Source organism: Desmodus rotundus, chromosome 10, assembly GCF_022682495.2.
Source record: "Desmodus rotundus isolate HL8 chromosome 10, HLdesRot8A.1, whole genome shotgun sequence".
In the NCBI taxonomy this organism is placed as follows: domain Eukaryota; kingdom Metazoa; phylum Chordata; class Mammalia; order Chiroptera; family Phyllostomidae; genus Desmodus; species Desmodus rotundus.
This window is the reverse complement of record NC_071396.1, coordinates 41,143,833-41,162,370: the sequence shown is the minus strand read 5'-3', so window position 1 is coordinate 41,162,370 and position 18,538 is coordinate 41,143,833. Positions and strand designations below refer to the sequence as shown.

Sequence of the window (18,538 nt, the reverse complement as noted above, 5' to 3'; positions counted from 1 at the left end):
AGGTCGGCGATGTTTGCGGCCACCTTTTATTAGATACAAGTTCAGGTGCCAGAAAAACTGCATACCCTTCATCCGGGTTTCTCGCCCTCTCTTTTCACATCTGAGTGTAGATTCTTTCTGAACCATTTGAGTGTAAATTGCAGACATCATTAGGTCACTTTTTTAAAAGATTGTATTTATTTGTAGAGAGAGGGGAAGGGATGGAGAAAGAGAGGGAGAGAAACATCGATGATGTGCAAGATACATCGATCGGTTGCCTCTCATGTGCCCTGAACTGGAGACCCAGCCCGCAACCCAGGCATGTGGCCTGACTGGGAATCGAACCAGCGACCTTTGGGTTCGCAGGCCATCATTCAATCCACTGAGCCACCCCAGCCAGGGCTATCCCTAGGTTACTTTTAAAAATCTAAAATATGCCTGTCCTGTTACAAGAATATGCATTTTAGCTTTGCTTGCCATCATGTACAGCCGTGGACCATCTCAATGTCTGTTAGAGCAGACCAGCACCGTGTCTGGTCAGCACGCTAGAACCGAGACAGTAAAGAGACGGGCACTCCAGCAGAGACATGGAATGGGCTCCAGAGCTGAGAGCTGAGTGGACATGGCAGTTCCAGACAATATGTGCACCTTGACCGGGTAGCTCAGGTGATTAGAGCGTCATCCCAATATGCGAAGGTTGCCGGTTCGATCCCCGGGCAGGACACATAGAAGAGTCAACCCATGAATGCATAAATAAGTGTAACAAAAAATCTCTCTCTCTCTCCCTTCCTTTCTCTAAAATCAATAAATGTAACTTTTTAAAAAAACACACTATATGCAGTAGGATCCCATGGGGATTTCAGAAAATGCACAGAACACTACGACCCGCCTGCTGTGGGTGTGCGTGTGTGCACACACACTCGGGAGGGAGAGGGAAGAGCACGGTGGCAGTGGCCACTCCAGGCGGGGGTGGGGGGACGGGCAGGGTGGCCCGCGGGGGCTCGACCTTTATCTGCAGCTGCCGAGATGTTTACGAGGAGGATGCGTTTGCAAATACCCAAGTGGCTGACGTGACTTTTTTAAATGGGCAGGGTTTGGGGAAGACGGACGTTACGAAGACAAAGCCCCCAGCTCTCACGGGCACAAGACACAGTGGCCCTCACAGACACGAGTGCTGGCACTGATACACTCAGCCACAGGCGTGGCAAGTGGCCCTCTCAGGGGGGTTGGGTCGGGAAGTGTCGCCCATTTGTTTTCTGTTGAAATGCACATTAATCGATAGTATAATTAGCTCCAGTTATAATATAATATATTATAATATAATATAATATAAACAATATACCTATATAAGTAGAATGATTTAGCAATACATACTCAGATCTTGGTGATACCGTGCAACAGAGAGTGGACAAGTGGATTCTGATCACACTGAACTTTAATTCTGTTGTTGTTGTTGACTGGAGCCTCCTGGCAGGTCCCAGGCAGGAGCACCTTTGGGAGCAGGCCCAGTCCCCCAGCCCCGTCCCTGGATGCCCCCCCCCCCGCCCCGGCCCCATGCCGACTCACTGGGCTGTTGTGACCATCGCTCACAGAGATGACGACTGAGAAAAGGTAGAGCGTCTGCAGTGAGAAGAGAGAAGGGGCCCAGTGAGCTCTAACCAGGGCAGGGCGCAACCCGAGCGCCCACCCCCCGGAGCACTGGTTCCCAGGGCCCCCTCGTCTCCCCATCCCCCTCCCGGGCCTTCCTGGGCCACTGCCCTTTACCTCATAGTCCAGCAGGCTAGCCAACTTCACTTCCCCAGTGGCTGAGGTGACCTTGAAGAAGTAGGCATTGGGGCCACTAATCCCATAGGTCAGAGGGTCCTGGTCCGGGTCCTCAGCTACCAACCAGAAGGCCTCAGCACCTGGGGACAGGGCAGAGAATGCCCAGGGTCCACAGGTACTTCCTTCACGACTGGCCTCAGGGGCCTGACTTCTCTGCGCCCAGAAATTGGAGCCCTCCCAGCCCCCAGGGCTCTCGCCCCTGTGGTCATGGGTGTCGGGTTTGGGTTTTGTTACCTAGCACCCACTCAGGGGCCTTTTGGTCATGGCACCCTGCTCTCCTTTGGGAGAATGACCCCATCCGCACTGGGCGCGCTGGGGAGGGTGGTGACCCAAGGTCCTCCCCCTGCCCTGGCCCGGCCCCAGAACCTGCCCTCCTGGAATTCTAGAGAGAAGACCAAAGAGGGTTGAAGTTAAGGTGTCTAGCTGCAGCAACCGAGTGCCTCCCTGGGTGTCGGGGGGGGGGGGGGTTGCTGAAGGCCCTCTGGAGGGGCCTGGGCCCCTCTAAGTCTTCCCTCCACCCTGGGAGCGTGCCCAGAAGTTGCCAGGACACTCCACTCACGAGAGCACCTGCTGCTGGCCTTCCAGGGCCCCGCTCTCTGCTCTCCACTAGGCCTCGAGAGAGCACACTCCCCTGCCCTGCCAGGGGCAGAGCAGGGGTGCCAGTGCGGGGGGCTAGAAAGTCCTGAGGTCACCTTCTCTCTAGCCAGAAAGGAACGTTTTACAGACTCCTCAAACCCACACCTGCTCCCGGAGCCTCACCTCCTGGAACGCATCCGACCTGTGCTCCGCCACCCCCCTCCACCGCTGGACAGCTGTCCATTAGCAAGGGCCTTCTCCGTGGCCTCACGTGTATTTCCCTAGAGCTCCCCAGCGCGGGCTTCCAGGGTGTGGTGCCCAGGGCCCATGATACTTTTAGGGGCACACAAGAGAGTTTAATATTTTTTGAAAATCAGAACGCAGAAATGATGGTAATCCAGCCTGCATGATATTTATCTTCACACCAATGCAATCACAAAATATAATTTTAATATACTTTCTGCAAAAAGGGGCCCACAAAGGCAAAAATGCCACAGCGGTCACATGCGGCGGTGGGCCCCAGCCTGAGGGTCTCAGGGAGCCAGCCCACCTCCTCCTCTGGCCCACGACAGCCTTCCGGGACAGGCTTGGCAGCGTGCCCCAAGCCTGCTTTCCTTTGATCAAACAGTCCTAGCTCTTTCATTAACTCCTTGGAAAGCTTGGTCACAGTATCTCCCCATCAAGCCCCCCTCCTCCAGGAAGACCTCCGAGCCAGTGTTCTGCTAAAAAGATGTTGATGTCTGCACTATGATTTCTTGGGGGTAAGACACGCTGTCGATGTAATCATGCTTTTGGTGGGAAAAGTGGCTCTGTGTTAAGTGACCATCTCAATTATAAGGCATGTCCTGACTCAGAAATGTCTAAATGCACGCAGATCTGGCTCTCACACCTAAGGACATAAGAGTGGTGGTGGGTGTGTGCGAATCCTCATCTGTATACATCTGTTCATGGGCACAGAATGATGTATCAGAGAGGAAATGCACTGTAAAAAATCAGCCTGAAAAAATGAAGTGTAACAAATAAATCAGTAAGAGCTACACAAATAAAATACATAGAGTAGAGGTCTTTGTATATTAAGAACGATACATGTTTGTCACTCAACTCAACTTGACATTTAAAACACCATAACTCTAGACTTTTAAAAAAGTCTGCCTGATGCCCTGGCCGGTGTGGCCCAGCTGGAGCATCACAAAGCAAAATGTCACAAGTTCGATTCCTGGTCAGGGTACATGCCTGGGTTGCAGGTTCAGCCCCCAGACCTGACCGCTTGTGCAAAAGACAATCAATCGGTGTTCCTCCCCCTCTCTCTCCCTCCCTTCCTCTCTCTCCCTCCCTTCCTCTCTCTCTAGAATCAATTTTTTTAAAGTCTGTCTGATGGCACTAAGTATCGCACAGTGTCACTGTCAGGAACACAGGGCTTGTGTAGGACAGGGCAGGAGAGAGGACTGGGGGTGCTGGCAGCGTCCCGTGTCCTGCTCCCAGTGTGGCTATGTGTGAGTCCAGTGTGCTTTTCTGTGCGTGTATTACACAGGGATCGCCACTCAGTAGAGACTGGGGAAGGGAGGGAGAAAGAAAGGGAGAGAACCATCAATGTGTAGTTGTTTCTCATGCGCCCCCTACTGGGGATCTGGCCCACAACCCAAGCATGTGCCCTGACTGGGAATCGAACAGGTGACCCTTCAGTTCACAGGCCAGCACTCAACCCACTGAGCCACACCTTCCAGGGCCCAAAGTTTGCCCTATGCTGCTTCGCTTTTATGAAAGACCTACACTAGTACCAGTTTTGGCCAACTGAAAGAAATCCAAAAAGGGTTTTCATTTCTATGAAAATAGGTGAAAAGCAACTCGGCCAAAATTGAGGCATCGGTAAATAAACTTTGCTTCCTCGCACAACCAAAAGAAGGACAACAACAAATTTAAAAACAAAAATCAACCAGAACTGACAGAAAATTGAACTGTGTGAGAAGTCCAAAAACCAAGGAATTAAAGAAGAAACATTCATTCAGACCTGTAGGAGGGGCGGAGACGGGCAGCCGGGGAGGAAAGGACATGCAACAAGGCAGCAGACCAGGCAGCTAGGCAGTGGTTAGCCAACCAAGCCATCCCACATTCAAATGCAGATAAACTGGGAGGATCAACTGGGGAGCAAGACAGGCCACACAACCCAGGTTTCCAGCACAGGGAAATAAAGCCTCAAAAACCTCTGGCTGTAAAAATCTGTGGGGGTTGCAGCAGTGGAAGAAACTCCCAACCTCACAGGAGAGTTTGTTGGAGAGACCCACAGGGTTTTTACAATGTGCACAAACCCCCCACCTGCGAATCAGCACCAGAAGGGCCCAATTTGCTTGCGGGTAGTGGGGGAAGTGACTGAAAGCCAGCAGAGAGTGGAGCAAGCAGCACTGTTCCCTCTTTAACTCCACTCCCACATACAGCTCCACAACAAAGCAGTGAAGTGGATTGCCCAACCCTGATGAATACCTAAGGCCCTGCCCCTTTTCAGGTGCACCGAGATAAAAAATATGGCCCAAATGAAAGAACAGATCAAAACTCCAGTAAAACAACTAAGTGATGAAGAGATAGCCAACCTGTCAGATGCACAGTTCAAAACATTGGTGATCAGGATGCTCACAGAAATGGTTGAGTACAGATGCAAAATAAAGGAAGAAGTGAAGGCTATGCAAAGTCAAATAAAAAAAATATATGCAGGGAACCAACAGTGAAGGGAAAGAAACCAGGACTCAAATCAAAGGTTTGGAGCAGAAGGAAGAAATAAACATTCAACCAGAACAGAATGAAGAAACAAGAATTCAAAAAAATGAGGAGAGGCTTAGGAACCCCAGGACAACTTTAAACATTCCAACATCCGAATCATAGGGGTGCCAGAAGGAGAAGAGGAAGAGCAAGAAATAAAAAACTTATTTGAAAACATAATGAAGAACTTCCCCAATCTGGAGAAGGAAATAGACTTCCAGGAAGTCCAGGAAGCTCAGAGAGTCCCAAAGAAGTTGGACCCAAGGAGGAACACACCAAGGCACATCATAATTACATTAGCGAACATTAAATATGAGGAGAGAATCTTAAAAGCGGCCAGAGAAAAGGAGACAGTTACCTACAAAGGAGTTCCCATAAGACTGTCAGCTGATTTCTCAAAACAAACCTTGCAGGCAAGAAGGGGCTGGCAAGAAGTATTCCAAGTCATGAAAGGCAAGGACCTACATCCAAGATGACTCTATCCAGCAAAGCTTTCATTAAGAATGGAAGGGCAGATAAAGTGCTTCCCAGATAAGGTCAAGTTAAAGGAGTTCATCATCACCAAGCCCTTATGATATGAAATGTTAAAGGGACTTATCTAAGAAAAAGAAGATAAAAAATATGAACACTAAAATGACAACAAACTCACAGCTATTAACAACTGAACCTAAAAAAAAAAAAAAAGCCTAGCAAAGAACTAGAACAGGAAGAAAAACACCAAAATGGAGATCACATGGAGGGTTATCAGTGGTTGGGGGGTGGGCTGAGAGTGGGGGAAAAGGTACAGGGAATAAGAAGCATAAATGGTAGGTAGAAAATAGACAGGGGGAGGTTAAGAATAGTATAGGAAATGGAGAAGCCAAAGAACTTACATGTGCGACCCATGGACATGAACTAAGTGGGGAAATAATGGTGGGAGGAAGTTGCAGGATAGAGGTGGGATAGAGATGAAAAAAAAATGGGACAACTGTAATACCATAATCAATGAAATATACTTAAAAAAGAAAATTAGCCCTGGCTGGTGTAGCTCAGTGGATTGAACACAGGCTGTGAACCAAAGGGTCACCGGTTCAATTCCCAGTCAGGGCACATGCCTGGGTTGCAAGGCCAGGTCCCCAGTGGGGGCCACGTGAGAGGCAACCACACAATAATGTTTCTGTCCCTCTCTTTCTCCCTCCCTTCCCCTGTCTTTAAATAAATAAAAACAAATAAATAAAAATCTTTAAAAAAAAAAGAAAATAGGTAAAAAGCAAAAATAGGATTCAGCATCTGTTCTGCACCCTCTTTACAGTGGCAGCGCCCCCTGCAGCCAGTGCGGCCCCACCCCCGAGCTCTTCCCTGGGAACCACATCAGCATCAGGCCCCAGCTTGGCACCGTGTCTGTGAGCCTCTGGGCTCTGTCTCGGTTTACTCTGTGCATCTATCAGCAAGTGGTGTCCTGAGGTATCAGAAAAGCCTGAGAGAGCTCCCAAAGGTGCTGAGCTTGTGTAAAACTGGACGTAATTAAACATGCTGATCGTGATAATGAAATAAAAAAACACTGTGTGCATTAAATTTTGGGTCTGGGAATGCTCAAAAAATATTCCATGTAAACTAATGATAATGGCCTCTTTGTTTAAATGCCATTTCGGTTTTAGGAAAGGTTTCGTAGGAACACTCTCCATTTCGATAGTGGGGAATCTGATTGGAAATGCTTTCACATTGCAAGAGAGCTGCAGACTTGTCTCAGGAAGGAGAAACTGCTCTTGGTTTAGAGGGGCCGTAGTGTCTTAAGAGTCGAAGACCCTCAATCGGGTCTGGCCCAGAGGGAGGGAGATGCCTTGCTCTGAACAATAAAGCGGTGGTTAGCTCCCGGGAGGCTGCTGAAGGCAGAGTACTGGGTAGGAGCCCCGGGCCAGGCAGGGAGGGGAGGGGAGGAGGCAGGCGGGTGGGCAGGGAACCTGACCTGCAGGGCACACTCCCTGGATGACAGTGCGAGCTACAATCCTCTCCCTTCTCCCCAAGCCTTCACGGAAGCCCGGGCTGGCCGCGGAGGGGGGGAAGAATCAGTAGTAAAACCACAACTTCCAAAAAGAACACCCTCAAGGGCAGCCTCTGAAGCCGGGATGGGGACTCGAGCCATTTGATTTAGACAGGAAAGGGTTACGCCGGAGAACAGACAGCGTGAGGGCATGTGGGTTTTCTGTGTTTGTGACATTTGTTCGAAGGAGGGGTATGTGTGTGTGTGTGTGTGTGTGTGTGTGTTTACACACGACCAAACAGCTATGAAAATATATGTAAATACCATTAACATGTACAGGTTACCTCTCTGCTCCACAAAGAACATTCACAAACATCAAATAGTGGACCTCAGCCCTGCATCCAGGGAGGCCTGTGCCCTCCTAGTGGGTGATGAGTGAGACTCTCACCTCCCTCGGCCTGGCTCTCATCCTTCACTAATATAACCCTTAGTAGACTTTGCAGTCCTGGGAACCACAGCCAAATGGATGTGGCCTTTGTGGCTGCAATGCCCAGCCCCATCCTTTCCTCCTGGATCCACACCCAGGCTTTTGAATCCTGGAATCCCAGGGCGCAGGAGGCTTTTCCGATGCAGCCTCTGCTTTCATCCGGCAGCTTCGGGCGCCTGAGATCGCAATTCTGACTCTGCGGACTGAAAACGTTCCCTCAGTAGCCACACCCCCTTTCCCTCAGACTAATAAGAGCCCTGGATTTCGAGCAGAGCACACGGCCAACCAGAATAAAGTTCACGTTCCTCAAGTCCCTTTGCCACTAGGTGTGGCATATGACTAAGGTGCGGCCTTCGATGTGGGAGCAGACGTAAGGGTGTAAAGCCTGCAGCCGGTCGGTCGCAGGAGCAAGGGAGGAGCCCCCGGGCCCTTTCTCTCCCGCTGGCTGCAGTTGGTGCAGCCAGCTCCCCAAGTGCAGGAGGCCACACCCGGGGGAAGGCGGAGCAGGGAACGCCCTGATGGAGCGGAGACCCCACAGCTTCCGTCCTGCCCCTGTGCACCACAATGTCAGAGCATGCTAAACCCTGACCTCGCCTCCACCTCTGCTTTCAGGGGTCCACCAGGCACAGCTGACCCTCCATCCCCTGAATACAGTCACCCACGTCTCTGTGGGCCCTGCCCACGCCTACCGATTGGGGAGGTGGTGTCCAGCCCTGTGGCTTCACCTGAAAGGCCGTTTCCCGAAGGTCGCCCACGCTGATGCGCTCGTGTGACCTAGACCACACCCACATCTCATCATTCATGGCCCCCCTTAAACAACGTACTACTTCCTGTACGTGCTTTCATTCCAAAAACAAGCATGAGGTCGCTGGCCAAGGGAAAACCCTCTCACTGGCCACAGACCCCAGGGAACTGGACAAAGGCGGTAAGAGCAGAGCGAAGGTATCAGCTTCCGAAGGTGTGGTGAGGCGCTCTGCGCCTACAGCCTGCTCCCTCCTTGCTTAAACGAAGAGTGGGGTGGAGGGACATCAGCCAGTAGAGAGGTGTGTGAGAGAAACGGTGGGACCAGTGGATTCTTTTTCCTTGGGGAAGCCAGAAAGATGGGAGGGGCTGGGAAAGCGAGGCGTGCTCTCAGGTGAGTAGGGAAGGCCTGGACCCAAATGCCCGCCAGGCTAAAATCAAACTCGGGAACAACCTTCGTTCAGACCACCTCTGTTCCACAACATGCCCCAGAGCTGGGGGGAAGGGCTTGGCACAGTCTGGGCACAGGGACAGTTACTCACCCAGGGGTAGGTCCTCGGGCAGGGTCACTTTCGTCATGTTGGGCAGGAACTTAGGGGCCACATTGGCTGCCGCTGTGGGGACACAGAGCCCTGGGATGTGAAGCCTGGCCCTCGCCTGGCCCACGGGAGCCCACACCAGCCCCACCAGCCAACCTTCCATGCAGCTCACCCGGCTGGCTCTGGATCCCGCCCCAGGGCCGCCAACCAGGGGGCTGGTCATGGGAGCCGGGAGTTTGCTGATGAGGGAGCCCCTCCCTTCTGGAAGGTTCTGCCTAGGGTCCCCAGATTAGTGTTGCTCTGGTGGGGGAGGGGAGGCACGCACCAGACACGAGTAGGGCAGGAAGCAATAGGCAGGACAGCCACAGCCGCGCCATCACGTCCAGAGGGACCTGGGGAGAGAGAGGCATCAGGGAAGGGGCACCAGTGCCCAGGACTCCCCCACAGCAGACCTCCATCGGCGTGGGTCGGGCCCAGGCCCACCCATCACCCCTACTCAGCAGTCCTCCCCGGTCACTGTCATCCTCTACCCGTTTGCCAGGTACTCCGGGTAAGAGGGAGTCGGAGGGAACTGGGCCATGAGCAGGGTAGCTGAGCCTGGTCCAGAGCCCCAGCCTGAGACTGGCCTTGCACTTGACCCCAGAGTTCAGAACCCACTGGGTAGCAGGCACTGATCCACGCACATTGGAAGCATCATCTTGTTAGTCCCACAACTATGAGGTGTGGTGACTGAGGTGGTCCTCGAGCTGGTCATGGAGGTGGAGCTGGGATGCGGGCAACAGTCCAGGCTTGGGGTAGGGGTGGTGTTGGGGATGGCAGCGGTGATGGTGGCGGTGACGAGGGAAGGAGAGACACGTGGGTGATGTTTGTGATGACAAGGGTGGGGAGGCCAACGGAGCTGACGGTGGCGATGGGGGGGGAGGGCTGGCAGTGGAGATGCTTGGTGCTGGCGTCCACCGAGTGAGTAAATCCAGGGCACGTGACCGATGGCTGGCTGCAGTGAGCACTGGCATCCTCTCGTGGTGTGACCTTGGGCCTGACCCCCCACCTCTTTTGTTCTCCTTTGGCCCCTCCTTTAGAGGTGTGTCAGCAGCCACAGGACAGTTAGCTACAGAGTATGCAGGTGTGCAAGGTGTGCCCCTGCTGTGACAAAGTTCACCTCAGTGCGGCCAGCGAGACAGGAGACCCTGCCCCCAGGCCAGCCCTGAGGAGCAGGGAGCTGGCGCCTTACTTGCTGTGGCTGGGACTTTGTCCCACACCGTTTAGTCCTCAGCAGACCAAGGTCCAGGTGGGGAAGGGACAGGACTCAGTCTTGTCACAACCCAAAGCAGGAAGCCTGTGCTCACTCCTAGGCTTCTGGTCTCCCTCCCTCAGTGCAGACATGCCCCCAGGCCAGCAGGGCCGCTGGGGAGGGCTCTCAGGGAATAGCCTCAGCCAGGAGCTTCATTCTGCAGGATCCCAGAGGCCTCGGCCTCCAGGCCCCCTTCCTTCATGCAGCTCACCATGGTTTCTTCCGACTACCCTCCTACCCTTCCCACAGGGCCTCAAGAAGCCTAACTGAGAGCAGCATGGTGATCCTGTACATTTGCATGGGTACAGTCTTTCCCTGCGTCTGGTCCATACCATCCCCCTGGAAGGAAGAGATGGGTGTCAACCCCCCCCATATGCCTGAGTCCCAGAGAAGCTAACACTCCTGCCTAAAGCCCCCAAGCTGGAGGGGGGGCTGAGCTAGGACCCCAGCCCTCTGACCCCCAGCCCACGCTCCTTTCCGCTCCTCCTTCCTGCTCTGCCTGCAAACCCGTCTGCTCATCTGATCCTAATGAGGCCAAAGTTCTGCGGTTCAGTACGTCACCTTCTGAATGTGGCCACCTGAGAAACAGCAGAGCCTGGGAGCCAGGGGAGGCACAGGCGGGCCCTGGCCACCGGCGAGCATTCCCACCTCACTGGGCACAGCCACCCCCAGGCTCAGGCCTCTGCCACGGCGGCCACCAGCGGCCAGACACGATTCCTGCCCCTTGGCCTGGCAGGCTAGGTCCTCACAGGTTCCACATCTCTCTTCCCACACAAGCCATTCCGGTGGACAGCATGGAATGCTCCCAGCCCCGTCCACACCCTCTGCTGTCCTTCCTCCCGGCATCTGAGTGTGTGTCCCCCCTGCTGTCCCCTCGCCTTCTGGTGCACCAAGGCTCTCTGTCCTCTCAGGGCAGGTTGGCCGCAGTGACCCCTTCTCTGGCCCCTAAGCTCCCAGCAGAGGCAGTGGACAGAGCAGGCGCGATGAACAAGAAGTGAACGCTGGGGACAAAGAGGGGCCACACACTGAACCTGACCAGCTCGAGGTGGGGGGCGGGGGGATGGGGCCTGCGTGGTGGCCTCACAGTCTCAGAGCTCAAAGTAGCCACCGCGGAGGATGGTCTGAGATTGAAACCTCCTAACTGAAGAGGGGTCACAGCAGCAGGTAGTCACGTCCTCGGCCGGTATCTTCCCTGACAAAGGTCAGTCTGCAGTTTACCTCAACTGAGCCTCTCTGTTGTCTTTTTGCATCTGTGACAACAGACCTTTGGAATGTCAGAGTGACCCCCATTTCCCAGACCCCCTCGGGGCACAGACACCCCCCAGAGCACAAGACCACCAAGCCCTCGGTGTTAACTTGTTCCCCACACACTGACTCTAGGTGCTGTGAGCGTTACCTGCACTGTGCCCCCCAGTGCAAGACAGATACGTGTCTCTCCGTCTCACTCTCCAGTCCCAGCCCCCCTTTGCTTACTCCCGCCCCCCTACCCCACCACCGGTGGGTTTCATCCGTGAGTAACCCCCTCACGTCTTCCCCTTGGGTGCTGATGTATAATGTGCGTGATAACACTGCCATTTTCCAGAGCCTTTTCTCAATCCATTGAGATCTTTCTTCCTGGCCATTGTGGTTGGTTTGGCTCAAATCAACTCACGACAATTGCCTCCAGCTCCGGACATTTCTTCGTTGACAACAGAGTGGCCCTTGGCAGGGCCCAGGCCAGTGCGTCCCCCAGGCCTGGTAGTGAAGGATGCCCGTGGCCCTCCAGCCCCTGGGGCTCCTGTGTCTTCCTCTCTGCCTGCCTCTCAGTTTCCCTTCTAACAACACGGACTGTCTACATTGTAGAAGTTGCGGCTCCCTCCCCTCTCCCTTGGTCCCTACTCTCAAACAGTGCCAAGGGCCTCAGTGGGTGGGGCACCCCCCCCCCAGCAGTTAGATATCTGAGTCCCAAGTAGGGCACATGCCTGGGTTGCAGGCCAGGTCCCCAGCTGGGGGTGTGTAACCAATCAATATTTTACTCCTTCTCTTTCTCCCTCCTTTCCCTCTCTCTAACAATAGGCAAATAATTTTTTAAATTATTTTATTGTTGTTCAAGTACAATTGTCTGCATTTACCCCTTGAAAAAATAGGTAAGTAATTTTTAAAGTATATTTTATTGATTATGCTATTACAATTCTCCCATTTTTTTCTCCCCTTTATTCCCCTCTGCCCTACGCCCCACTCTCTCCAGCATCCTCCCCCACTTAGTTCATGTCCATGGGTCGTACACATAAGTTCTTTGGCTTCTCTATTTCCCATACTATTCTTATCCTCCCCCTGTCTATTTTGTACCTACCATTTTTGCTACTTATTCTCTCTACCTTTTCCTCTCATTCACCCTCCTCCCCTTCCCACTCCCCTGCTGATAACCCTCCATGTGATCTCCATTTCTGTGATTCTGTTCCTGTTCTAGTTCTTTGCTTAGTTTGTTTTTGTGTTTTTTAGGTTCACTTATTGATAGTTGTGAGTTTGTTGTCATTTTACTGTTCATAGTTTTTGATCTTCTTTTTCTTAGCTGACTCCCTTTAATATTTCACATAATAAGGGCTTGGTGATGAACTCCTTGAACTTGACCTTATCTGGGAAGCACTTTATCTGCCCTTCCATTATAAATGATAGCTTTGTTGGGTAGAGCAATCTTGGATGTAGGTCCTTGCTTTTCATGACTTGAAATACTTCTTTCCAGCCCCTTCTTGCCTGTAAGGTTTCTTTTGAGAAATGAGCTGACAGTCTTATGGGCACTCTTTTGTAAGTAAGTAACTGTCTCCTTTTCTCTGGCTGCTTCTAAGGTTCTCTCCTTATTTTTAATCTTGGCTAATGTAATTATGATGTGCCTTGATCTGTGCTTCTTTGGGTCCAACTTCTTTGGGACTCTCTGAGCTTCCTGGACTTCCTGGAAGTCTATTTCCTTTGCCAGATTGGGGAAGTTCTTCTTCATTATGTTTTCAAATAAGTTTTCAATTTCTCGCTCTTCCTCTTCTCCTTCTGGCACCCCTACGATTCAAATGTTGGAATGTTTAAAGTTGTCCTGGAGGTTCCTAAGCCTCTCCTCATTTTTTTGAATTCTGTCTCTTCATGCTGTTCTGGTTGAGTGTTTCTTTCTTCCTTCTGGTCCAAATCATTAATTTGAGTCCTGGTTTCCTTCCCGTCACTATTGGTTCCCTGTACATTTTCCTTTATTTCACTTAGCATAGCCTTCACTTTTTCCTCTATTTTGTGACCATACTCAACCATTTCTGTGAGCTTCCTGATTACCAGTGTTTTGAACTGTGCATCTGATAGGTTGGCTATCTCTTCATCACTTAGTTGTATTTTTTCTGGAGCTTTGATCTGTTCTTTCAATTGGGCCTCTTTTTTTTTTTTTTTTTTGTCTCAGCACACCCATTACGTAGTAAGGGGCAGAACCTTAGGTATAAGCCAGGCAGGGTAACCCACGTTGCTGGGTTGTGACGCTGTATGGGGGGGAAGGGTCAGAGAGGGAATAGTGCCACTTGCTCCACTCTCTGACGGCTTTCAGTCACTTCCCCCACTACCCACAAGCAAACTGGGCCCTTCTGGTGCTGACTCCTGGGTGGGTGGGTGTGTGTACATTCTAGGACTCTGTATGTCTCTCCAACCAACTCTCCTGTGAGACTGGGAGTTTCTCCCACTGCCACAACAGCCACGGACTTTTATAACCAGAAGTTTTGAAGCTTTATTTCCCTGCTCTGGAGCCCTGGTTGCATGGTCTGTGTCTCTCCCCAGTTGTTCCTCCCAGTTTATCCGCACACAAATGTGGAACCACCCAGGCCAGCAGCCACCACCTTGCCACAAGTCCCCTCCACCCCAGCTGCCCATCTCTGCCCCTCCTGCCATCTGGGTGGATGTTTTTTCTTTATCTCCTTGGTTGTCAGATTTCCATACAGTTCGATTTTCTGTTAGTTCTGGTTGGTTTTTGTTTTTAAATTTGTTGTTGTCCTTCTTTTGGTTGTGCGAGGTGACACAGTGTGTCTACCTATGCCTCCAGCTTGGCGGGCAGTCCCAATAATTTTTTTTTTTTATTAAAGTGCTTGGAGAAAGATCAGAAAGGACACAGAAGTGACTCCGCCTCCACGGGAGGAGGCATCCCCACAGCTCTCAACAGCTCATGGCTCTAAGACTCTCTAGAATTTGGAGGCACAGGAAGTGGGGCCCCCTGGCCTTCCCCAGGGCTCTCAGAAGGGCTGGAGAGGGAAGTAATCCTCCCTACACACAGGTCCCCAGCAGGCAGGTTCCACCGCCATTGCCACCAACACCTGCAGCTCACGGCCCACTTTCACTTCCGCTTCCTCCTGTCCCTCCCACAGTCGTTCCCCAGTTGTAGGAGTGGTCGTTCCAAGGTCCCAGTGAGGAAACTGAGGCTCAGAGGAGCTCAGAGAGCAACGCCCAGAGTCAGGGCGGAGGGCTAGACCCAGCCTGGCTCCACAACCAGGAGTCCCTGGGCTAGCCTCGGTCTGGGCTCCACTTGACTTCACAGGGGCCGTACCCGTGCCCACAGGGCAGACACCAGCACAGCCAGCGTGGCACCAGGATGTGGACCCCAGGGCACCGGGCTCCCTGCCACGGGCCCCTCCAGTGCCCATCCCCCAGGCTGCTTCACCAGCAGACAGTGGTCTGGAGCCAAGTGGTCCTGGGTTCAGATCCCAGCATTTCACTTACTTGCTGTGCCACCCTGGGCAAGCCCTGACCCTGTGTCCCTGCTGAGGAATGGGGCAAGGATAAGGGCCACAGAGTGCACGCATTGGTCAGGGCCTGTCCCTATCAGTCAGCTCCCACTGTGCCCTGACCTTTGTGCCTGGTGCCCAGCCCAGCAGACCCTGCCTCAGGGAACAGTTGCAGGCCTGGCCCAGCTCACAGCTGCGTGGCCCCCTGGCACACCGGGGCGAAGACACCTGTCAGCCTGGGAATAAGCCCACAGTGGGGGTTAGTCTGCTGCAGTCCAGACAGACACTCCCAGTGCTGGCTGAGCTGGCCCTGCAGCCGGTCGCTGACCACAGGCGCAGCTGTGTGCTGGCGGCTCTCTACCTTCCTGCCCGCACTGTCGCCAGCCCCATGCCACAGATGAGGAAACCGAGGCCCAGGAGAGTCACCAAGCCAACCCGGGGTCAGGATGGAGCTAGGATCTGAACCCAGACAGACGGGTCGGTGCCCAGGCTCAGCTACCATGACGTCATCCCCTCGACGTGAAAGGGGCCCAGGAGGATTCACTCACTCTCCTGGGGGCTCTGACTTCCTCCATCTTCCTGCTGAGGAATTCTCAGCAGGTCCAAATGACCCAAGGCCTTGGAAGGGGAGAAAAGGAGCCTCCACAAACCCTGGGGAGAGGCCCCACACTGCTGGGGACACTGAGGTCCGGTGGCCAGGCTGGGACTCACTCCGGGCCACTTGTCCCTGGACCTGTGCTCTCTCCTTGCGCCCAATGCCCTCACCCAGCTGCAGTGGGACCCCCAAAGCTCGCCTTGGTCCCAGTGATCCCCCTGGGTCCCCACATCTGCCAGAAGACCCCATGCCCTGCTGCAGTGAAGCTGAGTGGTCCCTACCTGTGCCCCCAAGGGGCCGTGGAAGTGACGGATGTTCACCAGCAGGCACAGGTGGCCACCTCTGGGGCCTTCAGTGAGGCTCAGAGACTTACGTCTGCTCCTCCCGGAGCAATCATTAACCCTGACGGAGGCCGCTCCTCCCAGGACCAGGAAGGCTCCTCCAGGGTGAGGCCACAGCTTGGGAGCAGGCAGGAGGGTGGAACCTGGGCCACGGTCTGCGGTGCTCCTGGGATGGAGGCCCAGACCCCAGCAGAGAGGGCCTGCAGGGCCCAAGCCTGGGGCAGCGGCAAGCCAGGCCCAGCCCTGGGGCAGGCAGGAGGAGGGGAGGGTGACAGTGGATGTCCAGGGTGACATCCCGGCCCTTGGTCCCCTCCTCAGAACAAGGGGACCTATGGAAAAGGTGGGAGAGGGTGAGGTCAGGAGTGGGAGCTAGTAAAATAGCGACCTTTCCACAGAGGAGTGAGGCCGGCCTTAGCTCGGGCGGGTACTGTTGCTGCTGAGGCCCCTGAGGGTAAGACCCTCCCTGGAAGGCCTCGCCCACCTGTCTCTGCAGCAGGATCCGGGACATCAGCACCCGTAACTCGGAGAAACTATTACTTGCATCACGGGATTCTTGTGAGGATAATAACGGAGATACCGTTCCAGTTGCAGCCCTGGCACGTAGCAGGGAACCCACCCCCACTGTCGGCCGGGGCTCCCAGGACACTGAGCCTGCGGCTTCTCGGGGCACAGGCCCACTGTCCCGCCTCAACCCTGGGTGACCCCCTCCTCTGGGGCAGGGGCCACGCCTGAACACCCTCAGTAGATCTGGATCAGGTAGTTACTACACACCAGGCACCAGTTTTAACAGGGATGTTTGTTCCCCAACCTCCCAAATGTAAACGAGATGATCAAACAGGCCTGTACAGCCACACTCACAGCAGCACTATTCACAGCAGCTAAAAAGGGGAAGCACGCCAAGTGTCCATCGACAGGTAACGGGTCAACAAAACGTGGTCCATCCACACGATGGAATGTCATTCAACCCTAAAAAGGCAGAAGATTCTTTCCTGGCCAGGTAACTTGGTTGGTTGGAGCATCATCCCGTACACCAAAAGGTTGTGGGTTCGACCCCTGGTCAGGGCGTGGACGGGAGGCAACTGAACAATGTTTCTCTCTCACGTTGATGTCTCTCTCTCTGTCTCTAGAATCAACACGTGCTACAATGTGGACAAACTCTGAGGACATGGCGCTAAGTGAACTAAGCAAAAAATACCGTGTGAGTCCGCTTACACGAGGCATGGACAGCGGTCAAATCCACGGAGACACGGAGTGGAATGGCGGTTGCCAGGGGCTGCGGGGAGGGGCCTGGGGAGTTACTGTTTCACGGGCAGAGTTCCAGTTTTGCAAGATGAAATCAGTTGTGAAGAGGATGGAGGTGATGGTTGCACCAGAGTGTGAAAGTATTTAATGCCACTGAGCTGTATCTGTGAAATGGTTAAGACAGTAAATTTTATGTTATGTGGACTTTACCACAATAAAAACAAAAAATGTTTAAATGCTACAAGCTGAAAAAGATGAAGAAACCTGGATGAAAGGAAAACGAGTGAGAAAAGTGAGGAGAATCTAGGCCTGAATAGAGTCCACAAAATATTTAAATATTTGCCTTTGAGTTTTGGATAATTGTCAGAGGTGGGCCATGAATTGAATTACAAGCTTCCTAGCAGGCAAGGTAAAAAGGGAAACAGGGCCCATTAAGTCTAGCATTCAACCATTTAAAAACAGAGGAGAGAGAGTGTGAGACAGAGAACGGGCCAGCATCTGGGAGCTATGGTGCAATTCTGAGTTCTGATACCTAAGTGTCTTCTCCTGTGTGTCTCCAAGGCGATGGAGCTGCTGGAGGTTGATGGCACTGGATATGACTATTCCAAGGCAGTTTGTTCAGAGTTTGGCTCGGGGGTCTGGGCCTGCATTCAGCTGTGGTGGGGCAAGTTACAGAACCTCTCTAAGCTTCCGTTTCCAGAACCTGTAAGTCATGGGTGATATATGAAGCCTACCTCTGCAGGGGGTGGTGAGGAAGAAATGAAGTCATGCATTTAAAGTCCCCAGCACAGTGCCCAACCCAGGGTAAAATCTCAGCAAATGTTCGTGTTTGGAGTGGGTGGTGGGATGGCCAGAGGCCTAACTGGTAGCAAGGACGGGCAGGTGACTCCACTCCAGGCTCCGGGATGATCTGAGATCAAGAGAATTAGCCTGTCTCACTGGCCACCCCCTGCTCTCCCTCCCTCCCCCAGGGCTGGCTGCTGGGGCCAATAGCTCTGAGTCACTGCTCTCACCCCCAGAGGGGTGTGTCCTGGCCTGTCCAGACCTTTGGACAGCATCTGGATGAGCCAGGTGTGGTCAGATGATGCCTTGCCCATCTCAAGGGTACATGTCTGCTTGCCACAAGGCATCTGAGAAGCTCAGGCCCCAGGTCCAGGGTCAGCTTCAGGGAGTAGAGGGTGGCCGGGCAAAAGCGGGGCTGAGAGGCCAGGATGTAGATGCAGGTGACCTGGGTCCCAATTCCCTCCCCACCACTTGCCGGCTAGTAGCCTTGGGCAAGGCAGCTCACCTCCCTGAGCCTCGGTGTTCTCATCTGTAGAATCGGCATAACAGTAGAGCCCAACTCAATTCATAAAGATTAATCAGGTAACGCAGTCGGGCATTTGGTACAGGGTGCCTGACAGGGAGCCGTGCACAGGAGGAAGCCATTCAGGTGCACATCAGCCTTGACTGGTGGCCACCGTCTTAGGCGTGTGGTTCTTATTTTTTTAATTA

General features: G+C 53.2%; 1 protein-coding gene across 1 annotated transcript in view; it reads right to left on the bottom strand.

Moving 5' to 3' along the window:
* CDHR2 (cadherin related family member 2) overlaps nucleotides 1-15,873 on the bottom strand; it is a 34,546-nt gene extending 18,673 nt beyond the window's left edge. Inside the window, exons 1-5 of the mRNA XM_053912537.2 lie at nucleotides 15,743-15,873; nucleotides 9,183-9,249; nucleotides 8,861-8,932; nucleotides 1,744-1,883; nucleotides 1,546-1,599 (exon numbers count right to left, since the gene is read on the bottom strand). Of these exons, the coding sequence (XP_053768512.1) occupies nucleotides 1,546-1,599; nucleotides 1,744-1,883; nucleotides 8,861-8,932; nucleotides 9,183-9,234 (318 nt within the window). The 5' untranslated portion in view covers nucleotides 9,235-9,249; nucleotides 15,743-15,873. The remainder of the gene's footprint in view (nucleotides 1-1,545; nucleotides 1,600-1,743; nucleotides 1,884-8,860; nucleotides 8,933-9,182; nucleotides 9,250-15,742) is intronic.
* Between the last annotated feature and the right edge of the window lie 2,665 nt (nucleotides 15,874-18,538).